The sequence below is a fragment of the Miscanthus floridulus genome, chromosome 15, assembly GCF_019320115.1.
Source record: "Miscanthus floridulus cultivar M001 chromosome 15, ASM1932011v1, whole genome shotgun sequence".
Taxonomy (NCBI): Eukaryota; Viridiplantae; Streptophyta; class Magnoliopsida; order Poales; family Poaceae; genus Miscanthus; species Miscanthus floridulus.
The window spans coordinates 26,305,766-26,329,024 of NC_089594.1; the positions used below are offsets into that span (position 1 = coordinate 26,305,766).

The following is a 23,259-nucleotide window of genomic DNA, read 5'->3' on the forward strand; positions in this document are numbered from 1 at the left end:
ATCCTTTCACACACCGCATAAAATATCCTAGTTCTAGAATATTCAACACTTCACCATATATATCATGGTGACCTATATATCCACCATCCACATTATTCCACACTTCGCCATCATCTTATGCATAATATATATACATGTAGTCTCTGAAGCCTTCTAGCTTTTCTAGTCTTTTCTTTTCTTTGCCATGAACTTAGCTCTAGGATCTTGCTTGGCAAGGAGCTTCCCTGTATACATTGCTATTTTTAACAATGAGTGTCACAATGGATATTTTGTAATAAATGGAGGGGGAATATTAATGGACTTTAAGAACATGAAAAAATATCGGTCATGTGTTCATACAAAATTGATGTATCAATTGCTATATATAGTATGATGGATGATTTATGAAATATTCAACATTGTGGTTTATGTTGGTTTGTATTTTTATCGTTCATAGATTGATGTAATTTATAATTAACATTTTTAGTATACATATAGATTGATGAAGATAATCCTCCTTCACACTACCAATCTGATCTGCTATGAGATCGCTGTGGTAAATGATACTCATGTTAGCGTAGTATGGCTTCATCATTGTAGGCTCCTCCTCGCATGGATTTTGTCTAGCAACCATATTCTTAAAATCCTTTTCCCACCCATGAAAGTTTCCTTCAATTGAGTTCACTATCCTTATCCCCAAAAAGTAGCAGAAACATGGGTGTGCTGATAAGATTGTTGTGCTGATGATCATGTCCAGGAGGACTCGCTTCAAGCCAGTGGTGTGCTGATATGGGAAGCTACAGCGACGTGGGCGACAATAAGCAGTGAAATACCACAACTATTGATTTCCTTTAGCTCGAGCTTCAAAAAATGGCCCGCAAAGTGTTTCATTGGCAAACAAGGATGTCACAAGGAAGTGGTGGGAACTAGAGACGCACCATGGAGCTTAATTTATCAAGCACCGAGGAAGGATGTTCACAAGTACATCTTGGTAGCGACAAAATGTTTAGGGTCGGGGTGCCTAGCGTCCAGTGAGGCGCACTTGACGGCTATGGTGAGGGTCATAGGCCATTCTCCTGAAATTCTGTCCAGCACGATGATTCAGGTGACGATGAGGATATCGGTGTCGGCGAGGAGCAGTTAGCGCATAGCCTCACAGTCAGTGAGGTAGGGGAAGAAGCGAGTGAGCAAGGTCACTAGCCCGTCCAAAGAATGGCGCTCCAAATCCTTGAGCTTCGCCTCGGTAACAATGGCGATAGCTCTGGTACATCGCCCTGTGGGTAGGTAGGCGTCCCCTTCGAGATCGTAGAGGATGATGATGGTGTTGATGATGATGTTGGAGAAAGGGTCGAGCAAGCCAAAGCAGAAGTCGCCACCCACATAGAGTAAGCGCGCCTAACGTTGAGTCGCTCCAGTGCCTTAGAGTAGGATTTTTGGATCTTGTCAAGGAGACGACATCTGGACTTGGACTACTCATGGGGACTAGGTTACTCACACTCGAAGCTAGGCGAGTAGATCCAGTGATCCACATGCTTGCGGGACACCAAAGCCATCGCATCTGGTGGTCTCTCTTGCCGATTGGGTTATGTTTGGGTGGGGGATTGAAACCAACATAGATCTCTGGCGGCGCGAGACGTGAGGAAGAGATGGGGAGAAGGGGAAAAGGAAAGTATTCCATGTAGGACCTCACTAATTCGGTCAGCCGGGCCTGTGAGCCCAAATAAAGAAAATCAACAAAAATACAGTACTCTATATACAAGCTAACTAGCTTTTGTTATTAGGCTCCCTTGTTATTATTACTACTTCCTCTGTCCTCAAATATAAGGTATCCAAGCCATTTAGGACATATTATATGGTAGAACAAAGGACACATATAACACTCCCTAATTACTATATTTGGTTAGTGATGGATATTAATGGTAGGTATACATGTGAATGTTGCTTTTTTAGGATTTTTTCACCTAGACTCTCTTATAATTTTGGACAAATTTGAATGTATGGATACCTTATATTTCATGACAAAGGAAGTGTCGGAATATTTAGCTCCGACAATACCTAGCAGCTAATCATGTAAGATAAATCAGACGGCAGCACATGAGACATGAGATTTATACTGGTTCAGGTACGTGGTTCCCCAGTCCAGTCGGGGGTCATGCTGCTTCTCTGTATTCGTATGCTAGGTTACAGGTGCTGTTGCTCCTCCTAGCTATGCGCTAGAATGAAGTGGATGGGATCCCGATCGTGAGGTCCATGTGTAGGGGGGTAGGGTTACCATAGGAGCGATCGGCTAATAGATTTGATTCCTAATTCGTTATACAAGATGCACAACAGATTGATTTATTCCTATCGTCTAGATACGACGCCAGATATCCTCGTTGTATCTTGGCTTCCAAGCTAGTGGATTCGCCTTTCCTTCTTGGGCTACGTGTTGTCCTTAGCTTAGAAGACAAGCATGGGCCGAGTATATGGACAAGGGTACCCTAGGCCCATATATCCGGTAGGATGTAAAACATTAGGCGTCCACAGGTCCTGACCATTTGAACATTAGGCGCCCTTGAGGCACTCTAGATCTCAGACCATCTTGTTTTTTAGTGATCAAGTTGATTGCAATTTAGCAATGAATTGCTTTGCCACAGAATGTTTGTATCAAATTGTAAAATGACAGCACACACTGGCACCAAAGATTAATTTGTTAGGGTTATAAAAAATAATCTGAACTGTAATTATCATGTGATTTTACCATTAACAGAATATGCTGATGAATTATTTTTGTTTGGTTCCTGATATTATTGGATAGAATGTTACAGATGGGTTCTATGTATTGTGACTACGACTATAATTTTTGATAGGTTTAAAAGATAGTTATCTATCCTGATTTCTTGAATGAAGACAATATTTTAATGTTTTGGCAGCTAAAAATAGATAAATGTGTCTGCTCTAGACAGCTAGCTATTCATATGTATGCATATGGAGTGATAAATATAATTTATTTCTTCAGCTTAATTTGGTATCTATTCACGATATGATAACTATGGGTGTGTTTGGTTGACTTTCTCAACAAGCCAGGCCGCTAAAAAATAACCTAGTCCAAGCCCGTCCAAGTCAATGCAACTAGTCTTGTTTGGTTGTCACGTGTAGTCTATTGGTGGTACGGGTACCTCTTCTTTGCTATGGTGATTTTTACTCCAACCACCTCCATGGCTCCCATCGTAAGTCCATCAGCCCCGTCTGCTCTGTTTGTCGTCACCGGTGCTAGATCCATGTCTTTCCTAGGTATAGGATCATGTGCTCGAACGCTAAGCAAGGAACCACATCAAATCGAAATCCATTGAGTGCCTTCTCAGTCATTGCATCGAACAACTTGAGTTCATCATTGATAACACCACTCCAAGCAGAGTAGGAGACATCAGTGAGCAGAATCGCCCCAATCCTTCAATCCTGCACACCGAGCAGCTGCCATAGGCCAACCAGAGCCCACCTGCTGGCGTCACCGCTCGAAACACCTCCTGCTAGCGGCATACGGGGGTTGCGCCAACCGGGTCGCCAACATAGCAGAACAGATCCATGCTGCAAATCTCTCTCCTTTCAGTTGACCGCTCGTCTCTCTTCGGCATAAACTGCTCTCCGGCATAAACTACTTACCCTTCCTCTCTGGCATACACTGTAGCAGGTGCAAGAGCGCGGCATGCGGCAGTGGCGGCGGTGGTAACGGCTCAGAAATTAATCCCTATGGTGGCAGTAGCAGTGGTGCCGGCGCCGGAGAAGCAGATGAGGAGGACAAGGAGGAAAGCACACAAGCGGCTACTCCCGCACACGCGTCGGAGGTGAGGCATGGTGTGGGTACGCGATCGGGAGGTGAGGAGATTCATCCACGGAGGCTAGCGCAAGGCTGGCTCGCCGGAATCGTCTCGTTCTCACTGAGCCTGGCTAGTGGGTACCTTTTGCATTAGCTAAGCCTGGTTACAAGCGCCGAACAGGAGGGTGCATTCGGGAAGCCTGGTTGGGCCTTAGCCACCCAACCAATCACATCCTATCTACCTCACGTTTAGCTTGCCAAATATATGACAAATATTTTTATTCAGCTTTTTACAACTTTTGGTTGCCAAATCTTTGGCTTGGTAAATTTAGGAAATTATAACCGAGCAAACCCTTAATACAAACCATGTTATTTAATTTTTATACCTGCAATCTTCATATTCAGCATCATTAAATTTAGCTTGATTCTAGGCTTTGTAAATATGGCCCCGTTCGGCTTGCTAAATCTTGGCTGAAATTGGCTGAAAAACACCGTTCTGTCTGAAATGTTGTTAGAGAAAAACACTGTTCCGGCTGAAAAAAGAAGCCGAACAAGCTGGATATGGGGTAAGCCGAACGGGGCCTAATGAATGTTGTGTAGTAAACACACGATTGAAAATTATATGGTGTGCTTGCCAACCTTTTGTGTTTGCGTGTGATATAACGGTCTCCTTGTGTTTCACTGCTATCATCTCTTTGTGTGGCTGTGTGCTACGTTGTTCACGTTGATGTATTACAGAGAGCAGCCACCATGAAAGGGCCTGTGGTCCAGTGGTATGGCTATCCAGTGAGACACTACCCACAAGGGTTGAAACTCTAGGGTACACGCACATCAGAGAGGCTCCCAATCTTTTTCTTTGCGCGTGTACGGATACGCACGCGTGTGTGTGCGTGTGGTGTGAGTGTGAGTGTGGAGTGTGAGGATTGGGTGCGTCCAAGTCGTACCCAATCAAAAAAGAGAGCAGCCTCCCAAGTGCCATATATTCCTAATACAATACCAACATAATATAGCCTATCAAACCATGTTTTTTCTCATTCATCAATTTGACATATATATATGCCCTACGTTCTCTATATGAATATCTATGTGCTCCTCTACTTATGGCTTAACGATGCTCATGTTGGTACAATGGAATGAGGCTTCTTGTCGAAAAATTGAGAGACACTTGCGATGTTATATGTAGTTTACCATTCCTTTCTATACTCACGTGTTGGTGCTCATGCATATCGGCAATTTCCTTATAATCTGCCATCAGAGAATCTATTCCTAACAATTTTTGGGCTCCTAATTAAGGATTTTAGCTGTCAGTAAATTTTTAGGCTAGCTCTTTGTAGTATGTAAATAAACACTAGAAGCAAGAATCTTTTTTCATTCAACCCTCTCGATAGCGTACATAAAAAGGATGGGTAAATGTACATGCTACGCAATATATATAATATACAATACCAATACTCAAGGGTAGCTAGCTCATCTAGATCTAGCTAGTGCTTAGTGTAGAGCGTGATGTTGGTCCATCGTGACTCCATGCAGCTGGACTGGTCCTGGTGCTGCATGTACACCCCGAACTAAGTAGTAGGAATCGCTGGGGATGACGCTGGCGCCAAACTTGCGGCGGCCGTCGACGTAGACAGCCACCGTCGAGGCGGCAACGTCGTGCACCACGTTGAGGCGGAACCAGCGGTCGTAGATGTCGGCCTCCACGCCGGCACCGTCGTAGAAGCGCAGGACACCGTCGTAGACGTGGAGCATGAGCACCGTGGCGTGCGCCGCGCCCTCCTCGTTGTGGATCTGCATCACCGACACGCCCGAGGTCCCCGACGGCACGTACCCGTAGTAGCCCTCGAACTGCCATACACCCGACTAGTAGTCGTGGCCCTGATGATCGTCGACCATGCGTCGAAGAGGATAGATTATTATATATATTAATTTCGGAACGGCAGGAAATTCATCCGGAACGGAGCTTTTGTGCATGGATGCTAGTTTACTCGGATCATCACTTCGGAGCGGGGGTTGGTGTGGGTGGCAGTGTTGAAGGGCTTGTCCTTCCGGTACACCCAGAATGTCCGGACACCGTTCCGGTACTGGAACCGCTGGCTCATCGGCAGGTTGTAGGGGCTCTGCACCACGAAGTCGCTGTCGGAGAGCTCCACCTTCTCGAACCCGGCGGTGGGGTCGTCGTTCCCGCCATTGGCCGGCCGCCACGGGGGCATGCAGCAGGAACGTGCCTATGGCCACAAGAAGCACTAGGAGATGAAGCCATGGGCCTGTGAGAGAAGCCATTATTACTGTAGTATCCGCCGCAATTGAGCAATTGTGGATTGATCTCTAGCAGCAATTTCTCCAATATGTCTTGGTTCAGATCGATGTGGGTTGTGGAAGACGATCGAGCTAGGTTTAAATAGCAGCCGGTCCGTTCAGCCCAATATATTTATGCATGATTGGCGATCGACGACGACACGCCTGCTGTGTGGATGCAGCATGGAGGCAGATAGCTCGTGTTCACTTTGTCTGACGTGCACTCTGGGATTTATATGCATGATAAGTACGTTCCAGGCGCGTACGTACGTAGTAGTCCAGGCGTGAGATTGGACATGGCGGTCGTTTTCTGCTGCGCGTGCTCCCTTGGACTAGGGGTTTCATTTCATATTCAGAGAACAAGAGTGGAAAGGGGGCAAAGCAGCCTTGAAAGCCACCGGATTGGAAATATTACCTTCCTCAATCGGTCTCTTAACATTATTAATAAGTAAATTACCTTCCTCAACCGGTCTCTTAATATTACTAACAAGAATATCACTAATAGACGTAGCAATTGAAAGAATACGACATGATTGAAATTTTTGTAAAATACTTATGCTTTGTCCCTTGTTGATTATATTAGAGAAGTGTATGTCCTTGATTTGAATGACGTTGCTCTTAGTCTCCAGAAAACTACCAATTGTAACATGTTATGTAAAAGACTCAGAATCTGTAGCGACAACGTCATCAACAACAGGGGCCGAATCATCCGGAGACTCATCGGTGGCTTCTGAAACTAGAGAAACCGGCTTGACCGGTTTCGCAGTGTGGTCGGCCAGGGAAACCAGCCTGGCCGACTTCGCAGCATCAGCCAGGGATGAACCGACCAAGCCAGTTCCAAAACCGGCCTGGCTGGTTTCGTCTGTGCAGTCTGGCTGTCTTTCCTTTCTTTTTTCTTGTAGGGGCTCTTGATCCTCATCATCTTGATGATATGCTTTATCAGATGAATCTTGTTCGGCTATAATTTGAGGTCCATCGATGATGCGATAGTTACTAGATAAATGCATAACCCCTTTAGCTCCTGAAAAATCAAGTTTAGCCAATTTCTTGCGCTTCCCATGTTTTGACACAACTAGACTTGTTTCTTGAGATGAAGTTGATTCGGAATGGATATTGTTTTGTTTGGTTTTGTCAGCCGAACACTCGCTTATATCTTAATCAACCTTTTCTTTTGCCACTTGTGTCAGCCAACAATGCTTTTTCTCTTTGCATAACTATGGCCATAACCTCATTAGCATCAAAATGATTTTCACCTTCTTGCTGCTTCTAAAAAATGTGACGTTGAAATTCATTTGTCCGAAAAATAAAAGCTATGTATGTTACACTAAGAGCAAACTTCCACTCATGCTTCCAGGATCACATGGCAACAAAATATCAGTATTAGTGATTTTCCGTAGATCACTAATTCGGCCATGGTCAAGCTAAAATCATATCACGAGGAACCCCTGGAAACTATGCTACTGCATCTTCATTGATTCGGCTATAGTTATCTTGTGAAGCCAAATCATGAGCATTCACTACTGGACACGGGTTCTTTGCCGAGTGCCCTAAACACTCGGCAAACCTAAGTTTGCACTCGACAAAGAGTTTGTCGAGTGTTACACTCGGCAAAGACCCGCCAGCATAGCTTTTGTCGGCAAAGGGTTCTTTGCCGAGTGCAATATATCGGGCACTCGGCAAAGCCTTTGCCGAGTGCCACGTCAACACTCGGCACTGAAAAGTCGCCGTCAACGGAAAGGCCCGTCTGACGGCGCCTTTGCCGAGTGGTGACGTGGCCGGCACTCGGCAAAGTTTTCCTTTTTTTAAAAAAAAAATCTTCGCCGAGTGGTGACATGGCCGGTACTCAGCAAAAATTTTTAAATTTTTTTTTTCAAAAAATCTTTGCCGAGTGCCATGGTTCTAGCACTCGGCAAAGTGCCCAGTTTCGCCGAGTGCCATGACCATAGCACTCGGCAAATCTGGGACCTGAGCCAGTTTTGCCCAGTTGTGCCCAGCTTTGCCGAGTGCTATGGTTGTGGCACTTGGCAAAGAGTCCTTTGCCGAGTGCAACACTCGGCAAATCTGCAGAAAATTCAATTTTTTTATTTTTGCTTTCCATCACATATATTCTCACATTATTGTCACGGACAAGCAATTCACATATATTCTCACAATATATATCACACATACATCACAATATATACCACACATGCCTCCATCACATCCCTCCATCACATACACATCCATGACAATATATATCACATCCATCACAATATCCATCACAATACATATATGTCACAAGTATTTGATCCAACACAAGTCTAAGTGCAACATAAGTCCATGAAACATGAAAAGAGACAAATCAAAGGCACCTACTACCACCCTGGCCACCCGGGCTGTGAAGAAGGGCCACCTGGGCACCCGGGCTGTGGAGGAGGGCCAGCTGGCCACCCGGACTGTGGAGAAGGGCCAACTTCACTTGGATGCGTCGAGTGGTGCCCTTGAGGAGTCGGGTTCGAACCCGCGGATGGTGGCTGCGCAAAGGAAAAGCGAATTCATGAGTTTCTGCAGGAGGGTCGCACAAGCTAAAGCAATAAACAACCATACTCACCGGACTAGGTACAGGAGTACGAAGCACTGGAGCGAGGAGCGAAGGTGGCACGGCTATACCCGTCGTGGCCTGAAGGTTCGCCATGAACGCATAAACGTCCTGCAGCCTCTTCTCCTCGGCCTGCCTCCTTAGCTCTTGCTCCGCCTGCGAGGCCGCCTGCGTGGCCTCCAGCCTCTGCACCTAGGCCTGCAATATTTCACTCGCAATGTTTCAACAATGCAAAGGCAAGATATATGTAAAAGCAATGAACAACGAATAAAACAGGACTAACCTGGAGTTCCGCCACCTACTGCTGTGAACTCTGCTGCCGAGGTCGTATAGGGAGGGAGGAGCTCGTGCTCGTTGCTCGAATCTGGGAGAGGGTGGGAGTAGAGGCCGTGTCAACTTGGCTGTCCGCCATCCAGTACCGGCCGTGCTGCTTCCCTCCTCCAGGCCTCATCACGAGGTCCGCATCCAGGGGCTAGGAGGCCGGATCGAAGTCCTCCCCATGGTGCCTACGAGCCGCCGAGGAGTACTCGTTGAGCTTGCTGTGGACGCTCGTGTTGGTGTACGCCTCGGGCGGGTCCTCTGGGTTGTAGGTGAGGTCCAGGGCTGTCGCCTTGCCCTTGTGTGCCAGGGCGTACGCCATGAACTCGTTGCACTCCTAGGCACCATGCGTCTGGGACTGCGAGGAAAACACCAAGATGATTACAAGTAATGAGAATTGAGCGTTCGAATGAATAAACAAATAAATATAAAGAGTGTTACCCATGTCTGGGCGTACGCGCCGAGGTGGCGGTTGCCTTGGTGGTGTGGCACACCACCCATCTGCAGGCGGCAGTCCCGACGGATGTTGTGCTTTTCCGTCCACTCATTCGAGCACCACCTGTCCACAATGGCCGCCCAACAGACTCGGTCCTTGGCGCACCAATCAGGACACATCTACAGACCATCAAGTATATAACATGTCAAAAGATGAAATGAAGCCTACCTATTCTTCATGGAAGGAATCAGTATTAATGTTTCGTACTAACCTGGAGGTATTGCTCCCTAGTGAGCGTCATGGTCCTGGCCTCCTGCTTCCTCACCACCTCACCAAGGACATTCCCGTTGTAGTTGATGATGCACTAGAGCCGCGTCTCGTGGTACAGGTCTGAGAGTCGGTGCCTGCAGACCTTGTCCTACACTCGCTCCGCCCGGCCCTCGTACCCCGGGGCGCACCTGAAGAAGTCCTGCATACATGCATCATGTATCATTTCATTATTTTAAGAACGACCAATGAATACAATAAATTGACCAATGTAGTGCGATGAAGACTTACCCAGTGGTCCTGCTTAATCCATGCCGCCTTGGTGCCTGCGACGTTGTCCGTGGCGAGGGCAAAGTGGTCCCACGTCCAGGGCGGCGTAGTCACGTTGCCGTTGGTGCCTGCGACGGTGACCATGCCAGGGTAGTGCTCCTGAATCAGAAGGCTCAGGATGCCATTGATCTGGCGTACCTGGCTGGCTCCGGACACAACTTCCCAGTTGTTGCACGAGTCATTAAGAAGAATTATTGGTCTCCATTTTGATTGTCAACATGTCACATGAACAAGTAGAGAAAACATGAATGGTTACGTACCCGTCAACCATGGGTCGAATCACCGGGTGCTGGTGAACTGGGATCGGCCTCCGTGGGAGGGTTTGACGGCCCGCGCAAGTAGACGGTCGACCCACCAGACGAAGCGGAACCCCCTGCTGTCGTCGCCTCCTCATGGCCAGACAAAGCGAAACCCCCTGCTGTCGCTGCCTGGTCGTCCTCGTCCCCCACGGCCACCCCCTGGTCGCCCTCGTCCCCGGAGGCCGCCACCTAGTCCTCCTCGGGCGATGGGGCGCGAGGCGTAGGCCTCGTCCTCGGACAGCCATGGGGGCGGCCGGTCCTAGTCCTCCTCGTTGACGTCTCCGCCGGTGGCTCCTCGTCCTCCTAAGCGGGGGGTGTCACGTAGAGCGAGTGGATCAGCCTCTGCCTTCCCCCAGGCATTTTGTCGAGTGCCTGCAATTACAAAGATGCAAAATGAATTTGTAAGTCCTTATAAAGAGATGCAAAATGAACGAAACATAATTGCAAATTAATAATAATAATAATAATATAGTATTATATGAATTAGAAATAATCTCCCTCGTCATCATCTCCCTCATTGTCATCATCTCCCTCGTTGTCATCATCTCCCTCGTTGTCATTGGCATCACTATCAATATTGTCGAAAAAAATCGGCCTCATCTCCAACGTTGTCATCATTGTCATCGCCTAAACGTAATTGCTCAAGCATTTGTAAGTCGTTGGCATTTTGCACCTCATCTCCATCGTCCTCATCTTCATCGTCCTCATCAATGTCATTGTCTACTTCCATGCCCATCAGTGAAGACATGTCTATGTCAAACCTCCCTTCTAGCCCCTCTGGTTGATAGAACTCTCCATTGTATATGTTTGGGTCAAAGATGTAATCCTCATCGTTAGGGACAGGCACTTTACCGTGCGGCGATACCTTGTGCACAAGGTACCAGCCCATAAGATTGGGGTCTTTTTGGCACGCCCATGGGAGATAATAAACTTGTGTGGCCTGTTGAGCCACAATATAGACATCGTCGCCTCGATAGACGGAATCCTATCGAATTTCAACTTGCCCAAGCTCAGGGGTTGTTCTCGTTACATCAGGATCGAACCAATGGCATTTGAATACGACTGGATTAAGAGGTTTGTGACCCTCAAATCTGAGCTCGTATATTTCTTCGACTATGCCGTAGTAGTCACGGTCATTGGTGCCAGGCGTACAAACTCCGGTATTCGTGGTTCTTTGGTTTGGGCAACTCTGCTCGTGTCTTGTTGTGTGAAAGCGATATCCATTCGCATCATAAACGGTAAATGACTTGACCTTATAGGCAAAGCCATTGGCAACCTGTCTCAACTCATCACTCATTTCCGCATCCATGCTGGCCTGCAAGGTGAGGCTGGATAGATCGTTACATTACTCGCTCATACGAGCAAAGTGGTGAGTCAAAGATAGAACGAGGTAAATTGGACAGTACCTTCTTACTAAACCAGAAAATGAAATCGGGCACACCATCTTTGAGAAGGCTATCTTGTTCTTGAGGGGAAGGAGCCCAATCCTCTTGCCAGTACTTATCCAAAAATTCCCTGAAAAAACGAGAGACAAGGGGGTTGGATGGATGGAGGATAGTGACGGCGTATGTAACAAGCTCATTGAGAACTTACCACAAATACGGGTTCACTTCGTCAAGGTTCAACAACACATACAGCATGATAGTGCGCCACTCATCATACTGCAAGGTCTTGGTGCTCGATGCGCTTGCGCTTCCGAGTTGCCCTTTGAAAAGGCTGAGGTTCGATGAACTCTCGTCGGTGTTGTAACGAGGGGGTTGATTGTGCACACTTGGAAGGTTGTCCTTATAGTATGCTGTTGTGAAGTTTGACACCTCCTCCATAATGAATGCCGCTGCCACGGATGCCTCAATTTTGGCTTTATTTCTACACTTTTTTGCGAAGAACCTTTAGACATCTCTCGATTGGATAGCACCAATGGGCCTGCATGGGACCCCCCATTCGTGCCTCGTACAGTAGGTGCAAAATCAAATGCTGCATCGGTAGAAAGAAGCCAGGTGGAAAGATCTTCTCCAACTTGCAGAGCAACACAGGTGCCACTTTCTCTAAGTCAACAACCACGGCTCGAGATAACTCCTTGGCACAAAGCTGGCAAAAGAAATAGCTCAACTCTGCCAGCACGCGCCAGACATTCTCAAGGACATATCCCCAGGTCATGGCAGGAAGAAGCCGCTCAATCCATATGTGGTAGTCATGACTCTTCATCCCTAAGACTCGCATAGTAGACAAGTTCACTCCCCTCCTCAGATTCGCCGCATACCCATCAGGGAACATTAACTTCTGGATCCACCACAATACCTCCTTCCTTTCGTCCTTTTTCAAGACAAAATCAGCATTAGGCCTTTTCCATTTCTTGCCAGGCGTAGGAGGCTTCATCACTAGCTTTGGTCTATCGCACAACATCGCCAGGTCTAGTCTAGCCTTAATGTTGTCCTTTGTCTTATCAGGAATGTCCATGAGTGTTGCCTAAAGTGCCTCGGTGACATTCTTTTCAGTGTGCATTACATCAATGTTGTGTGGAAGAAGGAGGTCATTGAAATAGGGGAGCCTAGTCAAGCCTGATATATGAGTCCACATGTGATCCTAACCATATCCAATAAAACCACCTTTGTTGTCATCAATTTTGAGAGCCTCTATCTGAGCACGGACCTCGGCGCCGATCATCATCTGAGGTGCAGGGTCAGTGACTCAAACACCTTTCGTGAAGTTCTTGATATCTCGTCTGAATGGATGGTTAGAAGGGAGGAATCGACGATGTTGGTCGAACAAAGAGAACTTGCCACCCTTCTTCAACCAATTGAACCTCACAGCTTCCTTGCATACTAGGCATGGGAACTTCCCGTGAACACACCACCTGTAGAATATGCCATACGCTAGGAAGTCATGCAGGGAGTACTGGTACCAGACATGCATTTTGAAATTCCTCTTTGTAGCTCGGTCGTATGTCAGTACCCTGTTTTCCCAAGCATCGATCAATTTGTCAAACAGAGGCTCCATGAACACTCCCATATTGTTCCCTGGGTGTCCGGGAATTATGAGCGACAGGAATACGTTCTTGGGTTGAAACATGACATTAGGGGGAAGATTTAGGGGGATCATGAACATGGGCCAACAAGTGTACGGGGCCGCCATCATTCCATACGGATTGAACCCATCTGTTGCCAGCGCTACACGTACATTTCGAGCCTCCTCAGCTTTACCGAGATGTTTACCATCAAAGTGGACCCATGCATCACCATCGGATGGATGTACCATCTTCCCAGAATTGTATCTTTTGCTATTTTTGTGCCATGTCATCTGTTTGGCGGACTCCTCTATCATGAATAGCCGTTGGATCCTCGGTATGAAAGGAAGGTACCGTAGGACCTTCACGGGGATATCAAGCTGCTTCTTCTGGCCATTACTAGAGTCTACCTCTAGAAACCTAGAGGATTTGCACTTTGGACAGTGCGTTGCTTTCTCGTGTTATTTCCTAAATAGGACGCAACCATTCGGACAAGCATGGATCTGCTGATACGGCATCTTCAGTGCACGAAGAAGTTTCTGTGACTCGTACATGTTCTTTGTCAGAACGTGACCCTCCAGAAGCAGGGTCCCAACAACTGCCAACATAGCATTGAAGGCGTCTCGACTCAGGCTATACTGCGACTTGAACCCCATTAGGCGTCCAATGGCATCCAGTCATGAAACCTCGGTCTTTTCATGAAGGGGCTGCTGTGCCAAAGACATCATGTCGTAGAACGCCTTTCCGGTTTCCTCTGGTTCCTCCTCCATTCCTTCACCAAACTGTGCCTCATGAAAGTCATCCATCATGTCTGGTACCCCGGCATCACCATCAAAATCCTCAAGGCGTTGTCTCACCACCTCCTCTCTCATACGATCCGCTTCACCATGGAAGATCCAGCGGGTATAGTTTGGCGTGAATCCAAACTTGCAAAGATCTTCCCCCACCTTCTTCCTATTTTTTCTTTTCCTGTTGTCACATTTGCTACAGGGACACGGCATCCGACTCGCCCCTTGAGCAGCCGGGCCAAATGCATGGTCTAAGAAAGCAGAGGTATTGCACATCCATTCTGGGGTCATCTCTGCGTGGCCCGTGTACATCCAGTCACGGTTATCCATCCTCTGACACACACACACACACACACACACACACACACACACACACACACACACACACACACACATATATATATATATATATATATATATATATATATATATATATATATATATATATATATAAGCGAGTAATAAAACCAGCAATTGCATCTACATGGCATTCCTACTATCTAATAGGTGAAGGATAGGTCCTAATCCCACCTGCGGATGCGTAGATGAGGTTAGTCTCCATGCTCTACTCCTATCCGAGACGGAATTTCGGCAGCACCTCCCCGCTGTTCTCCCGATACACGTCCTGGCAGGGAGAGTGTGTATCCGGAGAACAACGGGGAGGTGCTGCCGAAACTCGGCCTCAGACCGGAGCAGAACATGGAAACTAACCCATCTACGCATCTGCGGGCTGTCCAAAAAACATGGACAATCCGAAACAGATACGGTTGGAAGTATGAAATACTTCCAATCGTATCTCTTTTGAACGGGAGACACCTAACTGGGTGACGTTATCTACGACCATGCATGATACGGGTACAGGAGTTATACCTAGGGTGGCGGTGCAGTCAGGCTAGCGGGGCGGTGGCGAGTCGAAGCTGTGGCGAGCCGACACTGTGCAGGCAGACCGGCTCGGCGCGAGGCTACTCCAGATCGGCTCTTCTCTGCAAAACAAGGAACAAAAGTCTATCATTTTCAAAAAAAAAATCGGCAGAACCTCCCCTGCACGGTGAGGTTCCCAAAACCTGCAAAAATCAACGGCACGATGGCCGGCAACCATATAAACATCCACAACCACCTCCAACACCTCCACCACCTCCACCACCGCCACCGCCACCTATCTCCTCCTCCACCTCCACCTCCACCGCTACCTCCACGGTCACCTTGCACATCACAACATAACAACACGGGATAAAAAAAGGTGAGAGAAGGCATACCTAGCGTGCGCGGTCGTCGGCGAGGGTGGGTGACGGGCAATCCTCCTCTGGCGGGCGGGTCGTGCTCAGCGGTCCACCTCCTCCTCCTCTTCCTCCTCTCCTGCTCCCCCTTCTCCTTCTCCTCCTCTCTCCTTATCCTCTTCCCTCTTCCTTCTCCTTCTCCCTTCTCCCTTCTCCCTTCCTTCCATTCTCCCTTCTCCCTTCCTTCCCTTCTCTTCCCGACCGGGCTCCTCCTTCTCCTCCCTTCTCTTCCTTCTTCCCTTTCTTCCTTCTCCCCTTCTCTCTTCCTCCCTCCCTCCTTCACCTCTCTCTCCCTTCTCTTCCTTCTCCCCTTCCTTCCTTCTACCCTTCTCTCTTCCTCCCTCCTCTTCCTTCCTCCTCTTGCTTCTACGGCGCCAAGACGACGACATGGCCCAGCGACGGCGTGGGCCCACAGTGGTGGCGCGGGCGGCTGCGCGGGGCGACGGCGGGCCGGCTGCGCGCGCGCGATGGAGCAGCGGCCGACAGGGAGCGCGGATCCGGTGGTGCGGCCCACGGCGGCTGCGCGGGCGGCTGCGCGGGGCGACGGCGGGCCGGTTGCGCGCGCGTGTGATGGAGCAGCGGTCGGCAGGGAGCGCGGATCTGGTGGCGCGTGCGGGCCAACGTCGGCGACGGCGGCGAGATTCGGCGGCGGCGGCGGCACTGTGCGAGAATGTGTGTGTGAGTGTGTGTGTGGAGGGAGATAAGGCCGATGTATTTTTTTTAACCCACGACAGCTTTGTCGAGTGCCAAGATCTACGGCACTCGGCAAAGAAGATTCTCATTTTTTTTATTTCAAAATCTTTGCTGAGTGCCAGGTGTTAGGCACTCGGCAAATAATTAAGTTTGCCGAGTGCCAGGGATTGGCACTCGGCAAACTATTTTTTTTTATTTTGGCCACCAATTTTTTTTGTAGCCCTAAAACAGTACCAGGAACCACATATTCAAATTTGGCACATTTTGACTAATTTTTTCTATATTTCATTAGTTTATTCTATTTTGTTGATTTTTTCGGAAAATACGAGTTTGAACTGCAGGTGCATCGAATATTGGATTTGAATGATTCGAAAAACAACATTTATGTTTGTGAGTGTAAGGTTAGGCCAAATCCAGGAACTGACCCAAAATTTCTATCAACTTGCTCACGGGGCAACGCCACCAAATTGCGTGCGAGTTGTTTTTTAATTCCATAAAATGCAAACAAAATTGAAAAAAAACATGAAACTTGTGGAGATGTCGTGTTATCGTATGCGTAGGCTGTGGTAAAAATTTGAGAAAGTTTCGAGCACGTTGTCACGTACCATGCTTACAAACCAGGACATCTCCACATGTGATCAATGTCTGGTTTGTAAGCATGGTACGTGACAATATGCTCGAAACTTTCTTAAATTTTTACCACAGCCTACGCATACGATAACACGGCATCTCCACAAGTTTCATGTTTTTTCGATTTCGTTTGCATTTTATGGAATTAAAAAACAACTCGCACGCAATTTGGTGGCGTTGCCCCGTGAGCAAGTTGATAGAAATTTCAGGTCAGTTCCTGGATTTGGCCTAAACTTACACTCATAAACATGAATGTTATTTTTCGAATCATTCAAATCCAATATTCGATGCACCTGTAGTTCAAACTCGTATTTTCCGAAAAAAATCAACAAAATGGAATAAACTAATGAAATATAGAAAAAATCAGTGAAAATGTGCCAAATTTGAATATGTGGTTCTTGGTACTATTGTAGGGCTACCAAAAAAATTGGTGGCCAAAATCAAAAAATAAATAAATAGTTTGCCGAGTGCCAATCCCTGGCACTCGGCAAACTTAATTATTTGCCGAGTGCCTAACGCCTGGCACTCGGCAAAGTTGACGGCGTTGGGTGCCGTTATGCCTCTAACAATATTTGCCGAGTGCTCTAGTTTGCCGAGGGTCTGACACTCGGCAAATTAAGGTTTGCCGAGTGCCTGTATTTTGCCGAGAGCCGGGCACTCGCCAAAAGCTTGTTTGCCGAGTGTCGTATGTTGCCGAGTGTGGCACTCGGCAAAATGTATGTTTGCCGAGTGCCTGATTTTTGACACTCGGCAAACTCCTGGGCACTCGGCAAATCTTGGGTTTCCCGCTGTGATTAGTACTAGCATGCCTTAATGAATTTTCATTGATTCAGCTATAGTTTTTAGTAACATAGGAAGCTGAATCATGAGTTTTAGCACTAGCATGTCTTTGTGAATTTTCATTGATTTGACCATAGTTATTAGCAACATATGAGGCCGAATCATGAGCATTAGCACTTGAATGCCTTGCTGAAATTTCATTAATTCAGCCATAGTTATTAGAAATATGAGGCCGAATTATGAGCACTAGCATTTGCATATGATGCTGAATTTGTAGGTAGAACATTTGTTCTATTAGCATATCGTGCATCATATGAGAATTGAGAGTAATTGACTGAATAGTTAGCATTACCATAGCCAATTCTCATTTATCAGCATGTCTTGTGGCGGAACCACATATTGTGGACTTATAGCCGATGAATAAGGATATGCATGTTGTATGTTGCTAGAAGCATTAAAACCCAAAGAGTTCATAGTTGACATCGGCTCTTGAAAAACATGATATCCATAGGCATTAGTCGATGCAACATACATACTATTATTATGACTAGCAACACCAACATGAGAATATATATGACTTGCAAAATAACTATTAGAACCATAAGATGCATTTGAAAGTTTGTACCTTATGTATTTGTAGTAGTATATTGTGATGTAACACCTTGGTACTCCATGATCTCTGCCTTGCTGAAATTTCAATGACAAGTGCAACATGTTGCCAAACTGCAAGCAAGATCACAAGGGGTCAAAATCAGATGCAATCGGCCTTTTTGGGCCAGATGCAACTGTAATAGCGAACACAAGAAGATAGATCAATGATGAGTAGGGCTAGGGCAAAGTGATTCGGCTACAAAGTAGAGTCGAAGAAATTCTTCCCCAGCGGAATTGCCAAAAAGTAGATTGACACTGAATTGGATCACACACTAGCTACGGCTAGATCACCCGAGTCGCCACGGACCAAAGAACGCAGCGAGGATATCACACTTATGTGGTGAAGCATGGAGAGGTTTACGAGCAAACCACCAAAGGGTAACCAATTATGCTTGCGTGACGAAGAACAGGTAGTTACCAGGCAAACTAGCAAAGGGACCGTCGAATCTCTCACCTGAGAGGGACCCCGTGGGGGCAAGGACGTCATCGGGTTGCCGTAGGTCGGCTAGGAAGCCTAGGGCGCCATCATTGGTCGTTGGATCAAGCGATGAACAACAACATGGAGGTTGGAAGAGAAATTAGGACAAAATAGGAGTAATAGATGTAAAAGTGTGATTGGATGTTGGATGATCCCAATCGGCCGTGATCCTCTCATTTATATAAATAGGGTGGTCTTATCCTAGTAGGACCAAGTCCAGACATCTCCAAGTCTCTCACACCAAAAATAGATCCAAAATCGTTTTGGAAACCAATCCGTACGGAATAGGATAAGAAAACCGGCTTGGCCTGGTCCCAAACTGGTTTGAACAGTTTTCACGGGGGCTGGGCAGCCACACAGGCAAGCAAACCACACCCTAGCGGTTTTGTTGCGTGCCAAGAGTAGAAAATCTTTCGAAATTTGTTTTATTTCATCCGGACTCCAAACGAGGCGATCTATATATGTTTTTCGATCAGCTCGATGAGAGAAATGTAACCGGGCAGGCTGGGTTTGGCTAAGTGAAATGTGCTTTCCGACTATCTCGACGATATAAATTAATATGATGGTGGAGTCCATTATATACTTGGTCACTTATGGTTGTGTGCTCATGCATATTATTGGCAGCGGTTTCCTGACAACCGGCCATCAGAGACCTATTCCTAACAATTGTTGGGTCATTCCTAAAGATTTTAGCTGTTAGGAATTTTTTTAGCCTAGGTCCTGTAGTATGTAAATAAACACTGGAAGCAAGAATTTTTATTCAACCCTCTCGATAGTGTACACAAAAGGATGGGTAAACGTACACATGCTACCCAATATAATACAATACCAATACGCATGGGTGGCTAGTTCATATAGATCTAGCTAGCTTAGTGCTTAGTATAGAGCGTGACGTTGGTCCATCGCGACTCCATGCACCTGGACTGGTCGTGGTGCTGCATGTACACCCCGAACTTGAAGTAGAAGGAGTCGCTGGGGATGACGCTGGCACCAAACTTGCGGCGGCCGTCAACGTACACGGTGACCGTCGACGCGCCCAGGTCGTGCACCACGTTGAGGCGGAACCAGCGGTCGTAGATGCCGGCCTCTATGGCCGTGCCGCTGTAGAAGCGCAGGACGCCGTCGTAGACGTGGAGCATGAGCACCGTGGAGTGTGCCGCGCCTTTCCCGTCGTGGATCTGCATCACCGACACGCCCGAGGTCCCCGACGGCACATAGCCGTAGCCCTCGAACTGCCACACCCCTGACGAGTAGTCGTGGCCCTGCAGATGATCATGCATCCAAGACGACGACAAAGAGGATAAATATAGATTATTCGTGTGTGCTGGCGTATGCCGGATTATTTGGAACAACAGAAATTCCATACGGATCGAGCTTTTTTGTATGCTTATTACCTTGACCTTCACTTCGGAGCGGGGGTTGGTGTGGGTGGCGGTGTTGAAGGGCTTGTCGTTTCGGTACACCCAGAACGTCCGGACGCCGTTCCGGTACTGGAACCGCTGGCTCTCCGGCACGTTGTACGGGCTCTGCACCTCGAAGTCGCTGTCGGAGAGCTCCACCTTCTCGAACCCGGCGGTAGGGTCGTCGTTCCCGCCACGACCGGCCGACGCGGGGGCATGCAGCAGGAACGTGCCTATGGCCACAAGAAGCACTAGGAGATGAAGCCATGGACCTGTGAGAGAAGCCATTATTGTAGTCTCCGATCCGCCGCAATTGTTGATATATTGATCTCTAGCGGCAAGCTCTCTCCTCCAAGATGCCTTGGTTCAGATCGATGTGGGTCGTGGAAGACGAACGAGCTAGGTTTAAATAGCTTGAGCCTGCTGTGTGGATGCAGCATGGAGGCAGCTCGTGTTCACTTTGTCTGACGTGCACTGGGATTCATATGTACGTTCCAAAGACGTACGTACGTAGTAGCCCAGAGTCGTGCCATTGTTGGACATGCATGCAGTCGTTTTCTGCTGCGCGTGCTCCCTTGGACTAGGGGTTTCATTTCATATTCAGAGAACAAGAGTGGAAAGGGGGCTAGGCAAGCAGCCTTGAAAGCCACGACAACAGGGGTTGTTCATGCCGATCGATGCCGGACAGGCATAGTTGGCGGCGGCTAGGGATGAAAACGGTCAGGAAAACCCTCTAACCATTTTTGTTTTCATATTTTATAGGGAAATGGAACTGGGATCGGGAATATTCGGTCGGGAAAACATAAACAGGACATCGGAACGATACAATGCGGTCGGATATATGTCTATAACGATCGGAACCGTAAATTAAATCATGAACATTGGCCCATGTAACCACTTCAAATGTGTAGCTCGACATAACTGATTCAATAACCACATTAATATAACTAGTCCATCAACCCGTGCTCTCGCACGGGTTAGAATTTTAAAAGATGAACTATTAATATATTTTATTTGATTAATAAAAAATTACTTGTATTAAATTGTATGTTTTGCTTTGTTTATTTCCTACAAATTGACATAATAGACACTTTGTAGTCTAATCTAATGATCATAAACTTATTAATTTCTTTTTTTTTTGCAAGGGACTGAGTTGTGTATTTTTCATGCATATTCATACTGTTACTTTGCATGGCACCTTGTATATTTTAATATGCAATTATTTTGTTTCCTTGACATTAAGTATGGTGACCCTTGTTGGATCACATATATTAAGTCATGAATCTGATTGGGCAGCGGAACGGGCCATTCCGGCCAAAACTTTAACGAGGCCTAAATAGCAGTCGGAGTTAGCTTCGTTCGCCAGGCTCTCTGTGTGGATGCATCATGCATGTTGTCATGCATGATGTACGTTCCAAGCACGTACGTAATGCAGTCGTTTTCTGCTGCGCGTGCTCCCTTGGACGACTAGGGGTTTCATTTCATATTCAAAGAACAAGAGTGGAAAGGGAGCTAGGCAAGCAGCCTTGAAAGCCACGGTAACAGGGGTTGTTCATGCCGATTTCGATGCCGGACAGCGATAGTTGGCGACGGCGTACGTCGTTGCACGCCGTGCTGGAACATTCCTGCATCGTGGTTTCCACATATGTACATGTGCCTTTCGTGCATTGTGAACATATGCGACAGTTTCTCTTGTCGGTATGTGTTAGTAAAAGATATGGTTTATTATCATTCGCAAAAAGAAAAAGAGTTTTATTATTGCCGTCAGTTTTATAGACCAATTATACATTGTGAGCCTACTTCACCTTTTGCGTTTAACTTACGCCCCCGTATGGCAAAGCCGAGGCTATCTTGCTGATACAGGTCACATCTAGAGTTTATAGATTAAAAAAGTGATATATATACTGTAAATTTCAGTCCAACTAAAATATAGGATTTGTCTATGTGACATTCAGTTGTTTTAGCCCCTTCTGTCAACTGAATTTTCCTATACACGTCATCTAGTTATATTTACAATGTTTTATTATTGTATTTACAATAATTTTTTCAGTGTAATTCATTGGACACAGTGGTGTAATTTAGGTATAATACAAATATTTTTCAAAATTTTCAAAAAAATACAAATTATTTCTATGGATTGCATATATCAGAGAAATATATGTTAATTTTTTCACAAATTGTTCACAAATTTCATAAGAAAATTACAAATTACTCACAAATTGCGTAGGGTTGTTCACTCGGCAGCATGGCACAGCAACGGGCACAGCGCAGCAAGCAGCAGTGACGCAGCGCGCACGCGCCATGATTGAGCTCGCCGTGCAAGGCACCAGCGCGTGAGCAGGCCAGCGGCGGCGAGCAGCGCGACGTCAAGGAAGGAGACACAACTGAATTCGGATCGGGCGGCACAGGGAACGCCACGCGACAGATCAAACCGTCCAGAATTCGTTTGATAGATCAACCAAAATCAGTCGGTTGATGTATAGCATTACTGAAAATATATAGACAAAAATGACTCACCCAACCCTAGCTAGCTCACATAATTGGTCTCGTTTAACAATTTTGGTACACGCAACACTATACGTCAGATCCGATAATCACAGACGGGCCTCAACTGCATCACATACGGTGATTTCACGTGTGTCTGTGCGTAAGGGTCTGCGATGTGACCACATCTACGAACAATTCACCTGTCTATAATTAATTAAAGCAAAGACAAATATATGGCATGTCTGTGATAACAATAATTGCAGACAGGTAGAAAAATGTGTGTCTCTATAGATAGTTAAAGAACCGTCGATGGTTAATGTATCACAGACGGTTTGCGAACCCGTCTGTGGTATGTTTTAAGCACAGATGGCTTGATTACCTATCTGCGTGGTATGTGTATCATAGACGGTTTATTACCCATCTGTGATGTGGGTGTTCATCACAGACTCCAACTCGATGGTTCTTTTACCCGTCCTTGATATGCATGGTTACTACCCATCTATGACATATCCCATATCAAAGGTGGTTATTTGATCTGGCCCATCTGTCATGTATCCAATATCACATATGGGTAATTGATCTGGCTGTCTCCTTTCTATTTGGTCCGCATACGAACCATTGTGATGTCGGTCCGTGGTTTGTTTTGGTGGGCAGATGTACCGCTGTAAGGCCATGTCTCTGATGAGAGGTGCCCAAACCCAAGCCTAGATCATCGACGTGGGATTATTATTCATGTCTCTATCATCAAGCGTCATCAAAAGCACGATCAATAG

At 46.7% G+C, this 23,259-nt stretch overlaps 3 protein-coding genes and 1 pseudogene across 3 annotated transcripts; all 4 read right to left on the minus strand.

Annotated features, from left to right (window-relative positions):
* Positions 1-5,256: 5,256 nt before the first annotated feature.
* Positions 5,257-5,985, minus strand: LOC136507244 (citrate-binding protein-like; annotated as a pseudogene).
* A 2,439-nt stretch (positions 5,986-8,424) lies between these two features.
* Positions 8,425-9,099, minus strand: LOC136507246 (uncharacterized). Its single transcript, XM_066502033.1, has 3 exons — positions 9,046-9,099; positions 8,661-8,840; positions 8,425-8,583 (listed from the first exon to the last, which is right to left on the minus strand). The coding sequence occupies exons 1-3, from the start codon at positions 9,097-9,099 to the stop codon at positions 8,425-8,427; spliced, it is 393 nt and encodes a 130-aa protein (XP_066358130.1).
* A 5,883-nt stretch (positions 9,100-14,982) lies between these two features.
* On the minus strand, positions 14,983-15,756 carry LOC136507247 (uncharacterized). The gene is made up of 4 exons (XM_066502034.1): positions 15,424-15,756; positions 15,208-15,292; positions 15,127-15,154; positions 14,983-15,073 (listed from the first exon to the last, which is right to left on the minus strand). The coding sequence occupies exons 1-4, from the start codon at positions 15,754-15,756 to the stop codon at positions 14,983-14,985; spliced, it is 537 nt and encodes a 178-aa protein (XP_066358131.1).
* Positions 15,757-19,443: 3,687 nt separating this feature from the next.
* Positions 19,444-20,342, minus strand: LOC136506542 (citrate-binding protein-like). Its single transcript, XM_066501456.1, has 2 exons — positions 19,994-20,342; positions 19,444-19,861 (listed from the first exon to the last, which is right to left on the minus strand). The coding sequence occupies exons 1-2, from the start codon at positions 20,285-20,287 to the stop codon at positions 19,469-19,471; spliced, it is 687 nt and encodes a 228-aa protein (XP_066357553.1). The 5' UTR covers positions 20,288-20,342; the 3' UTR covers positions 19,444-19,468.
* Positions 20,343-23,259: the final 2,917 nt, after the last annotated feature.